Source organism: Rana temporaria, chromosome 4 (assembly GCF_905171775.1).
Source record: "Rana temporaria chromosome 4, aRanTem1.1, whole genome shotgun sequence".
NCBI lineage: Eukaryota > Metazoa > Chordata > Amphibia > Anura > Ranidae > Rana > Rana temporaria.
In genome coordinates, this window is record NC_053492.1 from 254397618 (window position 1) to 254412310 (window position 14693).

The window sequence follows — 14693 nt, forward strand, 5'->3', positions numbered from 1 at the left end:
ATAAGAAATGGATTTCCTACCTGAAACACCTTGTGACTGATGCCATATACTAATGGATTTGCTCTCATCCGTACAAAAAGATAAGTGTAGCTCAGCCACTTTACTGCTTCTTCAACATTGGTAACTGTCCCAAGAGCAATCTGTAAAAAGAACCACAGACACACAATATGGCTTATTCATGATATATTACTATTATAAAAATCATAAAACACAATTTATACAAAAACATCCAAATTAAAAAAGAACTCCAGTCTAAACTGTGACATTTTACTTACAGAGATGTTGAGTGTCCAACCTATTGAAAAAAATCTCAGCTTCAAAATGAGAGGTGGCTGTTAATGTGTAATCACAATTGGTACTACGTAGCAATCTCTTTTTTGAGTCTTTAGTTTAATTATTATATTACCTACATAGGTTTACCCATGGAAGGTTTGCAGATCCCTCTTATTTAGCTTTGTTATTTTTATTTTTTTCTGGGTCCTGCAATTCACAGCAGGAATGCCAGGGGTCAGAAGTCACTATATGACAGACAGTTGCCGTCTTCCAATCCCCTGCCACACACTATACACTTAAAATGGGAGACAGAAAGTGAGCTTACACAGTCAACAGGACAGCATCACCATATTCAGATAACCTCTGATCAAAACGCATTTATATACTAAATCCTGACAGGATCCTTTAATCAGATGACCAGAATAATTTGTTAGCTTTGAATGTTCTACTTACTTTAGGATTACTAAGAGTCTATGGAACAAGAGTGTCAAATTTTATCGTGGGCCACATCAGCATTATGAATGTCCTCAAAAGGGCCAGTTGTATCTATAAGATTAGATGTCCAGCGCATCCACTCCCCTTTAAATTTGATGTCAAGAGCCACCCCACCATCAGAAGTTGAGTCCCCCACTCTCCATTACATCACATCGTACCCCCTTTTCTTATGCTGCTACTGGGAAGAAGCTGGATGCATTGCTTGAAAGTAAGGCCCGGATTCAGATACAATTGCGTATCTATCGGCGGGCATAACGTATCTCAGATACATTACGCTGCCGTAACTTAGGGCGCAAGTTCCGTATTCAGAAATAACTTAAGTTACGGCGGCGTAGTGTAAATGTGTCGGCGTAAGCCCGCCTAATTCAAATGTGGATGATGTGGGCGTGTTTTATTTAAATTACTTGTGACCCCACGTATATGACGTTTTTTACGACTGACGCATGCGCCGTCTGTGAACGTTTCCAAGTGCGCATGCTCCAAATTACACCGCAAACTGTCAATGCTTTCGACGTGAACGTAACTTACGTACAGCCCTATTCGCGAACGACTTACGTAAACGACGTAAAATACGACGCTGTTCGTGTGTTTCCGACGTCCATACCGAACATGACTTACCCCTGCTTTATGAGGGGCAACTTTACACCGGAAAAAGCCTTACGCAAACGACGTAAAAAAATGCGCCGGGCGGACATACGTTTCTGAATCGGTGTTACTACCTAATTTGCATATTCCTCGCGTAAATCTACGGAAGCGCCACCTAGCGGCCAGCATAAATATGCAAAAGTTATCTACAAAATAGGGAATATATGTATGGCATTATTATTTTTTTTAACTAGTAATGGCACTGATCTGCGACATTGCGGCGGACAGATCAGACACATTTTTGGGACCATTGACATTTATACAGTGATCAGTGCTATAAAAATGCACCGATTACTGTGTAAATGTCACTGTCAGGGAAGAGGCGATCAATGGGTTAAATGTGCTCCCTGGGAGGTGTTTCTAACTGTGGGTAATGGGGCTGACTGGAGGAGGAGACATATCACGGTTCCTATCAGTAGGAACAGCAGATCTGTCTCTCCTCCCTTATCAGAACAGGGATTTGTCTGTTTACATTGACAGATCTCCATTCTGTCTCCCTTCCCCATGATTCTTGGGTGGTCGGCAGACATCGCAGCCGCTGGCCACGCAAAATTGGACAAATGTGTACCCCACTTAAGAGTATGATTCACAATAATATTCATAAATGACAATGCAGATATAAACATCCATCTGCAAAGTGGTTAAAGAGCTTGAGCACTTTCCACAGTACCTCAAAGCATCAGTGCCCCACACATCCAAACAGTCACCTTCCCAGCTCCAGTAGTATCCCCCTTAGTGGTAAACATGAAGCCTCCACAAACTCCAACTACAAATATAGTTTCCCCAGACAGAGAACAGAAAGGAGCACAGGGGTGACTGATAATGGCAGGGAAGCTACCAACAAAACTATGAATTAACACATGTGGAGTTATACATAACAAAAAAGTGTGAAACAACTGAAAATATATTTCATATTCTAGGTTCTTCAAAGTAGCCACCTTTTGCTTTGATTACTGCTTGGCACACTCTTGGCATTCTCTTGATGAGCTTCAAGAGGTAGTCACCTGGCGCAGCACCCAATCACTCTCCTTCTTGGTCAAATAGCCCTTACACAGCCTGGAGGTGTGTTTGGGGTCATTGTCATGTTGAAAAATAAATGATGGTCCAACTAAACGCAAACCGGATGGAATAGCATGTCGCTGCAAGATGCTGTGGTAGCCATGCTGGTTCAGTATGCCTTCAATTTTGAATACATCCCCAACAGTGTCACCAGCAAAGCACCCCCACACCATCACACCTCCTCCTCCATGCTTCTCGGTGGGAACCAGGCATGTAGAGTCCATCCGTTCACCTTTTCTGCGTCGCACAAAGACACGGAGGTTGGAACCAAAGATCTCAAGTTTGGACTCATCAGACCAAAGCACAGATTTCCACTGGTCTAATGTCCATTCCTTGTGTTCTTTAGCCCAAACAATTCTCTTCTGATTGTTGCCTTTCTTTAGCAGTGGTTTCCTAGCAGATATTCTACCATGAAGGCCTGATTCACACAGTCTCCTCTTACCAGTTCTAGAGATGTGTCTGCTGCAAAAGGTGGCTACTTTGAAGAACCTAGAATATGAAATAGATTTTCAGTTGTTTCACACTTTTTTGTTATGTATAACTCCACATGTGTTAATTCATAGTTTTGATGTCTTCAGTGTGAATCTACAATTTTCAGAATGAAAGAAAACTCTTTGAATGAGAAGGTGTGTCCAAACTTTTGGTCTGTACTGTATATAGTTGCACCCACAATCCCAATCACCCACCCGAGACACTGGCAGGAAACCACTGGCCAAGTCAAGGTGCTGCTGGCCTGTGAGAAGGGCACTGGGATATTCCATTTAGGTGGCCTGTCATATGTACCCCCTAGGGAAAAACCCCAAAGGCTGCTCAAAAGTAACTTGGGCCGTCACAACAAAGCCTGCACATGGGCAATGGACTGCATGAGCTTGATGGCTGCATCTGGGGAGACTACCAGGATCAATATTATCCAGCCTAGGGACCTGCTTGAAGTAAAATCAAAAGAGCTAGGGTTTTAAAGAGGACATTTCTATGTTCTAACTCTTAGAAAAAATTAATAACGGAGTTGTTCCACAGTGTAAGAGGTGGGGTTTGACCTGTGTCCCCCAATGAACAAATGTGAAGTATAGGTTTGATATCACACGACTAAAAGTTTGCAGCTAGCCAACTACCATCTTTTTTTTTCTATGGGCTCTTTGGGCCTAATCCTCAAAAAAATGGCGCAACGTAACTTTTTCCATTTAAGTTACACCGCCGCAAAATCTCTAACTAAGTGCCCGATCCACAAAGCACTTACCTAGAAATTTTGAGCGGTGTAACTTAAATCGGGCCGGCGCAAGGCGTTCCTCTTCTCCAGGGGGCGATTACCATTTAAATGAGGCGCGCTCCTGCGCCGGCCGTACTGCACATGCTCGTGACGTCATTTTCCTGACGTGCATAGCGCGAAATTACGTTACGTCGGGCTTTGTGGATTGCGACGGGACAATAAAGTTGCGTCGGGTAAAAAAAAAGATACGGCGCCAAAAAAAAAAAATTCAAATTTTAAAAAAATCGCGTCGCGAGCAGGAAAGGTCTGTTTTTACAAGGTGTAAACAGTTTACACCTTGTAAAAGCAGCCCTAATTTTGCGTTTGCAAAATTAAACTTACGGAGAAAAAACGAAGCTGAAAAGCTTTGTGGATCTCCGTAAGTCCTAATTTGCATACCCGAGGCGGCATTTCGACGCGAAATGCCCCCAGCGGCGGATGCGGTACTGCATCCTAAGATCCGGCAGTGTAATTCAATTACACATGCCGGATCTTCGTCCTAACTATGGGAAACTGATTCTGTGGATCAGTTCCATAGTTAGGACCAGGGATACGACGGAGTAACAGCAGTTACTCCGTCGTATCTTTTTTGAGGATTTGGCCCTTTGTTTACAATCCTTCTTCTATGGTCAAATTTAACTGAGCTAAATTCTCCTTCCATAGGGATCTTACAGTGTGTGTTGGGCTTTTGCTTCAATCGATAATATATGCAACCTGCAACATGTACCCAAAGCAAATAAAAGGTCACAACACTGCTGTTTTTGAAGTTCAAATCAATGCTTTCTTTCATGCAATAATTGTGCATTGGAAAAATAAAGGTTTTGGGCTTACGTCCCTAATAAGTAGAACTGCAGAAATCAGCAGTGCTACAATAGCGGGCTTTACTAAAAAAAAAAAAAAAAAAAAAAAACACTTCATAGCAAATTAATCACTTTTTAATGCCCATTTAACTTTGTTTCGTCTTTCAGGAAACATTCCTTGTTCCTGACTGGCAGGACACTCAATACAAACACAAAACTGTCCTTTACAGCAAAAGCTTCAGCAAAATGGACAATTCTTACCTGAACAATGAACTGAAAAGTACACATTAATTAAGCAGAAATATAACACAACCTCATGTTTTTACTTTGCAAACATATTATGCTTAAGACATGTATATTATATAAGAAATAGTAAAAATACATGTGATGATGGGGTTAAATGTACTCCTATTATCCCTTACAAGCAAAGCAAGCTATTAATATCTAACACTAGATTACTACATACTACAGAAAATACTATAGTCAGTTGATAGTAATGCATCCTTAGTAAAATAAATGGTATCCTGCAGTTATAGAACATGCATATTCAGTTCCATACATTTTATTTATTTTTTTTAACCAAAGAAAAACAAATTATTACAAACTGCTTTTCCCAGAAAATCAGCTTTTAAAGAGTGAAACAGCTGCTGAAAGAAGTAGAACTGTTCCAACATTGTATAGTATATATACATGTACACAGTACATGGTCTTAGTGTGCCATCTGGTGGTCATCCAAAATATTAGACAATGTCTGATGTTGGTGCCATCAAGTGGTTTCCTTGACAAGTACAATTTACAAATGAATGCAACAAAATACAGTATAAGGCACAAACACCCTATGTATCCACTCTTATACATCTATACAGTGTTTTTTTTAGATTACACACAAAAACACTGAAGACAACTTAAGTGAAAGCTTATTTACTGGACCCACTTTACTAACTTGAGCAGAAAGCTGCTGGCATTTTTACTTTCCAAGTGTACCTAAATCACAATTGTAAAAATAAGTCCTGCCGTGTGGCAGGTTAATATGTTTTTGCACTAGCTCCTTTCTCTATCTGCAACGTAGAGAGCGTCCTGACTCTCCTGTAGTCCAAGGGAGGGGACGTGACAAGACACTCCACACCAGGGAGAAAGCCTTGCATTACTGTGTGGAGTTACAGACAGAATTACAGGAAGTGAGGATTTCTCAGAAGAAATAAGGACATTTAAAAGCAAAATGGAAGGATGAGGTAAGTGAAGGAGGACTGCACTAAGGTAAAGGAAGCTATTTAGGGAAAACAAAATGTACCTTTACAACCCCTTTAAGCTGAGACAATGCAAGAAGAAAATACAAATACCCTACAATAATTCATTTGATCTGCAAAAAAAAAAAAAAATGCTTCTTTGAACTTTGCATTTGTGTTACACTTTTTGGCATGGGAAAGTTTGACATACCTATAAATGAGATCATAAACACTCTTACAAAGTTATAGAAGGTTTTTGAAATTGCATCTATATACACAGTGTGCTCTGACATCAAAACATGCTATGCATACAGTAAAACATGTTTACCTGATTTTCAGAGGGTTACATCTAAGTAGATGACATTTAGTTTGCTAAAGCACAATGTATAATGAACAATTCCAATGTTTTATCATTTGTTGCATTTGCTGAGCCCCTCTAGCCTCTTAGCAGCCATTTCCTGTTTATGTGCTTTATATTATTGTTCCCCAGATTGAAGCCCCAAGCTCACAATAGGTTAATAATTGCCTTTTATCCTTTTCTTCACTTGGTGCTGCTCATGGCTCCCAATCCAAGCTGCCACTGACAGTTCAGGTCCGCATTGATCAGTGTTCTGCCCTCCACCCTTTCCTCTCCCCCTTCCCTGGCCTAGACTTCTGCTTATGCCTGTCATGCTATACCTGCATCCCCACGCACCTGCCTATACAGTATGCTTCCTTTAATGCACCCCTCCGGAACACTGCTTCCCCCAGTTCATTGAGACTTTCTGGGGCTTAGAATGCACATTAATGACGGGTGTTTTTCTCTTTTCTCTTTATACCTTAATTTTCTATTGTCAATTTTATTTTTTATATTTTATTTTTTTGAACCTCGATGTCCAGCTTTACAGCTCACGACTACACCTCACGTCCTTACGGCCTAGATGCACCTTCTGACTGAACTGACCTGAGTGCTGCAATTGGTACGATGCTCCTCTCCGACACGATGATTCTCGTGGTATTGGGTATTGTTTCTGATCTGTGATGTATGGTATTTATTTTTACCTTTTATTTACTTTTTTTTTTTTTTCTTATATTATTGTGTATTTTTTTTTCCCTTTGATTTTCTATATTGCCTAACTGTGTGCATTTATTTGCCATATGTCTGCTTTAACTTCCCTCCTGTCAGTCTTCTTCTCTCTCTCCCCTTTACGCTCTTCTTCCTCCCCCTATACACCATCATAGTCCCGCCTCTTACATAGTGGTATCCTCTCTGTTATACATAGGGGTTTGCCCCCACCTAGTACTGCCCCCTGGGTTATCACTCCGAACACCTCCTTTCCCTATGCATCTGTCCTTATGTGTATGTGCTGATGCACGTAACCCCCTTGTTACTGTGCCCTGGTGCCCCCTGTACTTTGCCCTCTTAACCCCTAGTACCGTTCCCTTAGTGCCCCTCTATACTTTGTCCTTCTACCCCCCCAGTACTTTGCACTGCTGCTCCCCTGTAATTTTAACTCCTTAACCCCAGGACCGTGCCCTGGTGTCCCCCTGAACAAGATCTTCTTGGCTGTGTTTCTGTCCATATTGAAAAGACTTCCTCTTTATACAGTATTTAAAACAAACCCCCCCCAAAAAAATATATACAGTATGTAAAGCACTGCATACATTTTTGGTACTACAGTGATGAAAATAAGTATTTGAACACCCTGCTATTTTGCAAGTTCTCCCACTTGGAAATCATGGAGGGGTCTGAAATTGTTATCGTAGGTGCATGTCCACTGTGAGAGACATAATCAAAAAAAAATAATCCAGAAATCACAATGTATGATTTTTTTAACTATTTGTATGATACAGCTGCAAATAAGTATTTGAAAACCTGAGAAAATCAATGTTAATATTTGGTACAGTAGCCTTTGTTTGCAATTACAGAGGTCAAACGTTTCTTGTAGTTTTTCACCAGGTTTGCACACACTGGAGGAGGGATTTTGGCCCACTCCTCCACACAGATCTTCTCTAGATCAGTCAGGTTTCTGGGCTGTCGCTGAGAAACACAGAGTTTGAGCTCCCTCCAAAGATTCTCTATTGGGTTTAGGTCTGGAGACTGGCTAGGCCACGCCAGAACCTTGATATGCTTCTTACAGAGCCACTCCTTGGTTATCCTGGCTGTGTGCTTCGGGTCATTGTCATGTTGGAAGACCCAGCCTCGACCCATCTTCAAAGCTCTAACTGAGGGAAGGAGGTTGTTGCCCAAAATCTCGCAATACATGGCCCCGGTCATCCTCTCCTTAATACAGTGCAGTGGCCCTGTCCCATGTGCAGAAAAACACCCCGAAAGCATGATGCTACCACCCCCATGCTTCACAGTAGGGATGGTGTTCTTGGGATGGTACTCATCATTCTTCTTCCTCCAAACACGGTTAGTGGAATTATGACCAAAAAGTTCTATTTTGGTCTCATCTGACCACATGACTTTCTCCCATGACTTCTCTGGATCATCCAAATGGTCATTGGCAAACTTAAGACGGGCCTTGACATGTGCTGGTTTAAGCAGGGGAAACCTTCCGTGCCATGCATGATTTCAAACCATGACGTCTTAGTGTATTACCAACAGTAACCTTGGAAACGGTGGTCCCAGCTCTTTTCAGGTCATTGACCAGCTCCTCCCGTGTAGTCCTGGGCTGATTTCTCACCTTTCTTAGGATCATTGAGACCCCACGAGGTGAGATTTTGCATGGAGCCCCAGTCCGAGGGAGATTGACAGTCATGTTTAGCTTCTTCCATTTTCTAATGATTGCTCCAACAGTGGACCTTTTTTCACCAAGCTGCTTGGCAATTTCCCCGTAGCCCTTTCCAGCCTTGTGGAGGTGTACAATTTTGTCTCTAGTGTCTTTGGACAGCTCTTTGGTCATGGCCATGTTAGTAGTTGGATTCTTACTGATTGTATGGGGTGGACAGGTGTCTTTATGCAGCTAATGACCTCAAACAGGTGCATCTAATTTAGGATACTAAATGGAGTGGAGGTGGACATTTTAAAGGCAGACTAACAGGTCTTTGAGGGTCAGAATTCTAGCTGATAGACAGGTGTTCAAATACTTATTTGCAGCTGTATCATACAAATAAATAGTTAAAAAATCATAAATTGTGATTTCTGGAATTTTTTTTTTTGATTATGTCTCTCACAGTGGACATGCACCTACGATGACAATTTCAGACCCCTCCATAATTTCCAAGTGGGAGAACTTGCAAAATAGCAGGGTGTTCAAATACTTATTTTCCTCACTGTATATACATTATGGGGTAGATTCAGGTAGAATGGCGCTTCTTTGTGCCGGCGTAACGTATCCTATTTACGTTACGCCGCCGCAACTTTTACAGGCAAGTGCCGTATTCTTAAAAGAAAGTTGCGGCGGCGTAGCATAAATAGCCCGGCGTAAGCACGCCTAATTCAAATTCTGAAGAGGTGGGCGTGTGTTATTTAAATCAGGCTTGACCTGACATGATTGACGTTTTTCCCGAACGGCGCATGCGCCGTCCGTGGAATTTCCCAGCGTGCATTGCTCCGCAAGGACGTCATTGGATTTGATGTGAACGTAAATGACGTCCAGCCCCTAGAGGCCAGCGTAAATATGCAGTTAAGATCCGACGGCGTAAGAAACTTACGTTGGTCGGATCTCAGTCAAATCTAGGCGTATCTGATTCTATGAATCAGGCACATAGATACGACCGGCCGGACTCAAAGATACGACGGTGTATCAGGAGATACACCGTCGTATCTTCTCTCTGAATCTACCCCTATATGCCTGTAATAAATAAATAGGTTAACAAAATGCTTCTTGTAGAACCACACCCATTTTAGATAAATGCCCAATCCCTCTCTGCCTATAATGGCTTGCTGGGTACACAGCAAGGAGAAGTGTCCCTGGCAACATTTTGAAATTTTGCCAACTATGCAGTAGCTCCTGACTGTAAATATGTTTGTTTACCAATACATCCTTGTATCTTTATACAACTACTATTTGGTCGGTTGCTTGGTATGTTTCATATAGAAAATACACACTACTAAAACTAGTTTATACCAAGTAACGTTGGGTCACACATACCACTGCCTGAGAATCTGTAGCATATAATATACACTATACACAAAAAACCGCATGTTGACAAACAAAACAATATATGCAAACATATTTACCTCAGCATTCAAATTATCAGAAAAACTTTCAAGAAACTGGCTCTCAATTGGATTTTGCTGGGTGAGAAGAGTAAGGTAATGGCTGAGCTTGTCGTGAGTTGTAATAATGGTACCTTCTCCAAACTTATCGAATTGCGGTCGCCCAGCTCGTCCAAAGATTTGCATTACATCTAGAATTCCCAGGTCAACAAATGATCCTCTTTTTGCATCATAAATTTGTGTTCCCTGGATGAAGAAATACAACAAAATTAGAAATATATACCAAATGTAAATATACAAAACATATTTGTTATCCTAATAGCTTTAAAACCTAAGTTTACCTAAAACAAAACAATAATGATATTAAAATCATTGTGCTCCTGTGTTGCCCAATCACTGAAATCTTGATTCTCCGATGCCCCCCCCCACACACACACCCCTGTCATCATCATTTTTCAGTGCAGTGGGTGCTATTGGAATTTAAGGGCTGTGACAGGCACTCATCAAAGAGTGCCCAACTATGCCCGCCCCTTCCGTCCAGTTTCTCCAGTCATAGAAGTACCGTAGTACTACAGCTTGCATGAAACATGAGCCAGTCACTCCCATCTGCTTCAAAAGTCGACACTCCGGTGAGCACTGGAGCGGCAGAGCACCAGCTCTCTGCTCACTAAATACCAAGAACTGAGCAATCAGCAGTTTTTGATCACTCGGTTCTCAGTGTAGAGCTGGTAGGGAACATTTGCAGCCATCTAGGTGAATAGGATTGTTTATTGTTTTGTATTCCCAAACTTCTCTTTTAAGCATTTCAACTTTAAAACCTACGTTTAGGTATTATTTTTAAATCAGCAAAGGGGACTGTACTTACATATAATGAGAGGTGTCACTTGTGCTGGTGCGGGCTATGCTAGTTGAAGTCCAAAGGCCTCTGCCCCCCCCCCCCCCCCAAGCCATAATCTTCCAGTGCTTTGAGTGTTAATATGAACACTGGGCATGTCACAGGCACTCATCAAATGTGCCGTCTATGACCACCATTTTCGCCCCTCTCCAATCACTCTATTCTACCCCCTCAGAAAGAACAAAGTTAACATCCCCCAGACTATTTCCCCAGGTTAAAACAAAGCCCAATGGACCCCACAGGCCACTAGACTTATACATGAAGCCTGCAAAGCAGGAACACCATTATGGTACCCCTGCCCATTGGAATGAATGGGCAGTGTTTCCGAAGCGCCTGAGAAGTGATTCAGAAGGGCCACAACACTGGCACTTTTAACCCCTTCTTGAGGGTTTAAAGCGGCCCGTTAGCGACCAAAAAGTGCTGCCTAAACAGAGGTAAAGCACAGTTAAAACTAGCTCCGCTTTATCGCTAATGGACTCGCTGCCCCAGTGTGCAGCAGCACAGAGCAGCCTTAAAGTGCCTCTGATTAACCACAAATAAAGTTTAGCTGTTATAGTAGGTCTTTCCTGACATTTTCTTAGTCACCTCCAACAGCAAAAGCCATGGTCTGCAGAAAGATCTGATTCATAAAAGGTATTAGTCAGGAGAAGAGTACAAATTAATAAATTTAGCAAAAATGCATCTGAAGTCTCCCAAAAGCATGTGGGAAAATGTGTTATAGTATGATGAAATCAAGGTTGAACTTTTTGCCATATTTCCAAAAGATATGTTTGGCGCAAAAACAACATTGCACATCACCAAAAGAACACTATACCCACAGCAAAGCATGGTATTGGCAGCATTAAGCCATGGGGCAGTTTTTCTATAGCTAGAACAGGAGCATTAGTCAAGGTAGAGGGAATAATGAACAGCTCCAAATACAAGTCAATATTGGCACAAAACCGTCACCCTTCTGCTAGAAAGCTGAACATGAAGAGGAACTTCATCTTTCAGCATAATAACGACCCAAAGTATACATCCAAATGAACAAATGAATGGCTTCACCAGAAGAAGATTAAAGTTTTGGAATGACCCAGACCTGAATCCGATTGAAAATCTGTGGGGTGATCTAAAGGAGGGCTGTGCACAGTAGATGCCTTCACAATCTGACAAATCTGGAGTGTTTTTGCAAAGAAAAGTGGGCAAATATTCCCCAGACAAGATGTGCCATGCTGATAGACTCATACCCAAAAAGACTGAGTGCTGAGATAAAACAAAGTACTAGTTTAAGGGTGTGCACACTTATGCAATCATACTATTTTATTTTTAGCTTCCTCCATCTAAAGGATTTCAGTTTGATGTTCAACTGAGTTGTACAGTTTATAGGTCACATTAACCCCTTAACGCCCGCCGCACGACTATATACGTCCGCAAAATGGCACGGACAGGCAGATGGGCGTATATATACGTCCCTGCCTTCTAGCGGGTGGGGGGTCTGATCGGGACCCCCCCCCGCTGCGTGCGGATTCCCTCGGGGAGCGATCCGGGACGACGGCGCGGCTATTCGTTTATAGCCGCTCCGTCGCGATCGCTCCCCGGAGCTGAGGAACGGGGAGAGACGTATGTAAACACGGCTTCCCCGTGCTTCACTGTGGCGGCGTATCGATCGAGTGATCCTTTTTATAAGGGAGACTCGATCGATGACGTCAGTCCTACAGCCACACCCCCCTAAAGTTTTAAACACACACTAGGTGAACCCTAACTCCTACAGCGCCCCATGTGGTTAACTCCCAAACTGCAACTGTCATTTTCACAATAAACAATGCAATTTAAATGCATTTTTTGCTGTGAAAATGACAATGGTCCCAAAAATGTGTCAAAATTGTCCGAAGTGTCTGCCATAATGTCGCAGTCACGAAAAAAAATCGCTGATCGCCGCCAATAGTAGTAAAACATAAATAAATTAATAAAAATGCAATAAAACTATCCCCTATTTTGTAAACGCTATAAATTTTGCGCAAACCAATCGATAAACGCTTATTGCAATTTTTTTTACCAAAAATAGGTAGAAGAATACGTATCGGCCTAAACTGAGGGAAAAAAAAATTATATATGTTTTTGGGGGATATTTATTATAGCAAAAAGTAAAAAATATAGCATTTTTTTTTCAAAATTGTCGCTCTATTTTTGTTTATAGCGCAAAAAATAAAAACCGCAGAGGTGATCAAATAAAACCAAAAGAAAGCTCTATTTGTGGGGAAAAAAGGACGCCAATTTTGTTTGGGAGCAACGTCGCACGACCGCACAATTGTCTGTTAAAGCAACGCAGTGCCGAATCGCAAAACCTGGCCTGGGCATTTAGCTGCCTAAAGGTCCGGGGCTTAAGTGGTTAAAGGTGAAAAAGTTCTGAAATTATTTATCTTTGTCTCATGTTTTTGCATCACAGAAACCTGACATTTTATCAGGGGTGGGTAGACTTTTTATATCCACTGCATTTATATACTAACCATAGACAGAGCAAAACATTGTGTTGATTTGTATAGCTCAAAACATGCAGATGCAATGCAGCTTTTGCTATTTTGCTTTAAGAACATTTTTGGGGTACTTTTTTTTTTCAAAGGGCATTACTACATGACCACTATAAACATCAAGGCTGATATTTGCAACTATGAAAGTGTAAAGTGTAAGTGTAAAAATAACCATGGAAATGCCCTCCAAACCCCCTTTATAAGCGATATGAAATTGTCAGTCTGGATAAATATATATAAAACAATTCTTGTCTAAAATATACAGTATCACTAAAGTCCATTTACACTCAAGGTTGAAGCTCTCCATTTCCTTGTTTCAAGCTCTTAAGTATTCTTAGTGCTGCATGTTCTTGAAAGCTTCAGAAATAAGCAGTTCTATATAAATAGAAGCCAGACTGATTATAAATATACAGGGAGTGCAGAATTATTAGGCAAGTTGTATTTTTGAGGATTAATTTTATTATTGAACAACAACCATGTTCTCAATGAACCCAAAAAACTCATTAATATCAAAGCTGAATATTTTTGGAAGTAGTTTTTAGTTTGTTTTTAGTTTTAGCTATTTTAGGGGGATATCTGTGTGTGCAGGTGACTATTACTGTGCATAATTATTAGGCAACTTAACAAAAAATAAATATATACCCATTTCAATTATTTATTTTTACCAGTGAAACCAATATAACATCTCAACATTCACAAATATACATTTCTAACTTTCAAAAACAAAACAAAAACAAATCAGTGACCAATATAGCCACCTTTTTTTGCAAGGACACTCAAAAGCCTGCCATCCATGGATTCTGTCAGTGTTTTGATCTGTTCACCATCAACATTGCATGCAGCAGCAACCACAGCCTCCCAGACACTGTTCAGAGAGGTGTACTGTTTTCCCTCCTTGTAAATCTCACATGTGATGATGGACCACAGGTTCTCAATGGGGTTCAGATCAGGTGAACAAGGAGGCCATGTCATTAGTTTTTCTTCTTTTATACCCTTTCTTGCCAGCCACGCTGTGGAGTACTTGGACGCGTGTGATGGAGCATTGTCCTGCATGAAAATCATGTTTTTCTTGAAGGATGCAGACTTCTTCCTGTACCACTGCTTGAAGAAGGTGTCTTCCAGAAACTGGCAGTAGGACTGGGAGTTGAGCTTGACTCCATCCTCAATCCGAAAAGGCCCCACAAGCTCATCTTTGATGATACCAGCCCAAACCAGTACTCCACCACCACCTTGCTGGCGTCTGAGTCGGACTGGAGCTCTCTGCCCTTTACCAATCCAGCCACGGGCCCATCCATCTGGCCCATCAAGACTCACTCTCATTTCAGCAGTCCATAAAACCTTAGAAAAATCAGTCTTGAGATATTTCTTGGCCCAGTCTTGACGTTTCAGCTTGTGTGTCT

At 41.5% G+C, this 14693-nt stretch overlaps 1 protein-coding gene across 3 annotated transcripts in view; it reads right to left on the reverse strand.

Annotated features, from left to right (window-relative positions):
- ASCC3 (activating signal cointegrator 1 complex subunit 3) overlaps positions 1 to 14693 on the reverse strand; it is an 841816-nt gene that overhangs the window by 284862 nt on the left and 542261 nt on the right. For all 3 annotated transcript variants that reach the window (XM_040350155.1, XM_040350157.1, XM_040350156.1), the window contains 2 exons: positions 9913 to 10137; positions 21 to 140 (listed from right to left, as the gene is read on the reverse strand). In XM_040350155.1, coding sequence (XP_040206089.1) covers positions 21 to 140; positions 9913 to 10137 — 345 coding nt within the window. The remainder of the gene's footprint in view (positions 1 to 20; positions 141 to 9912; positions 10138 to 14693) is intronic.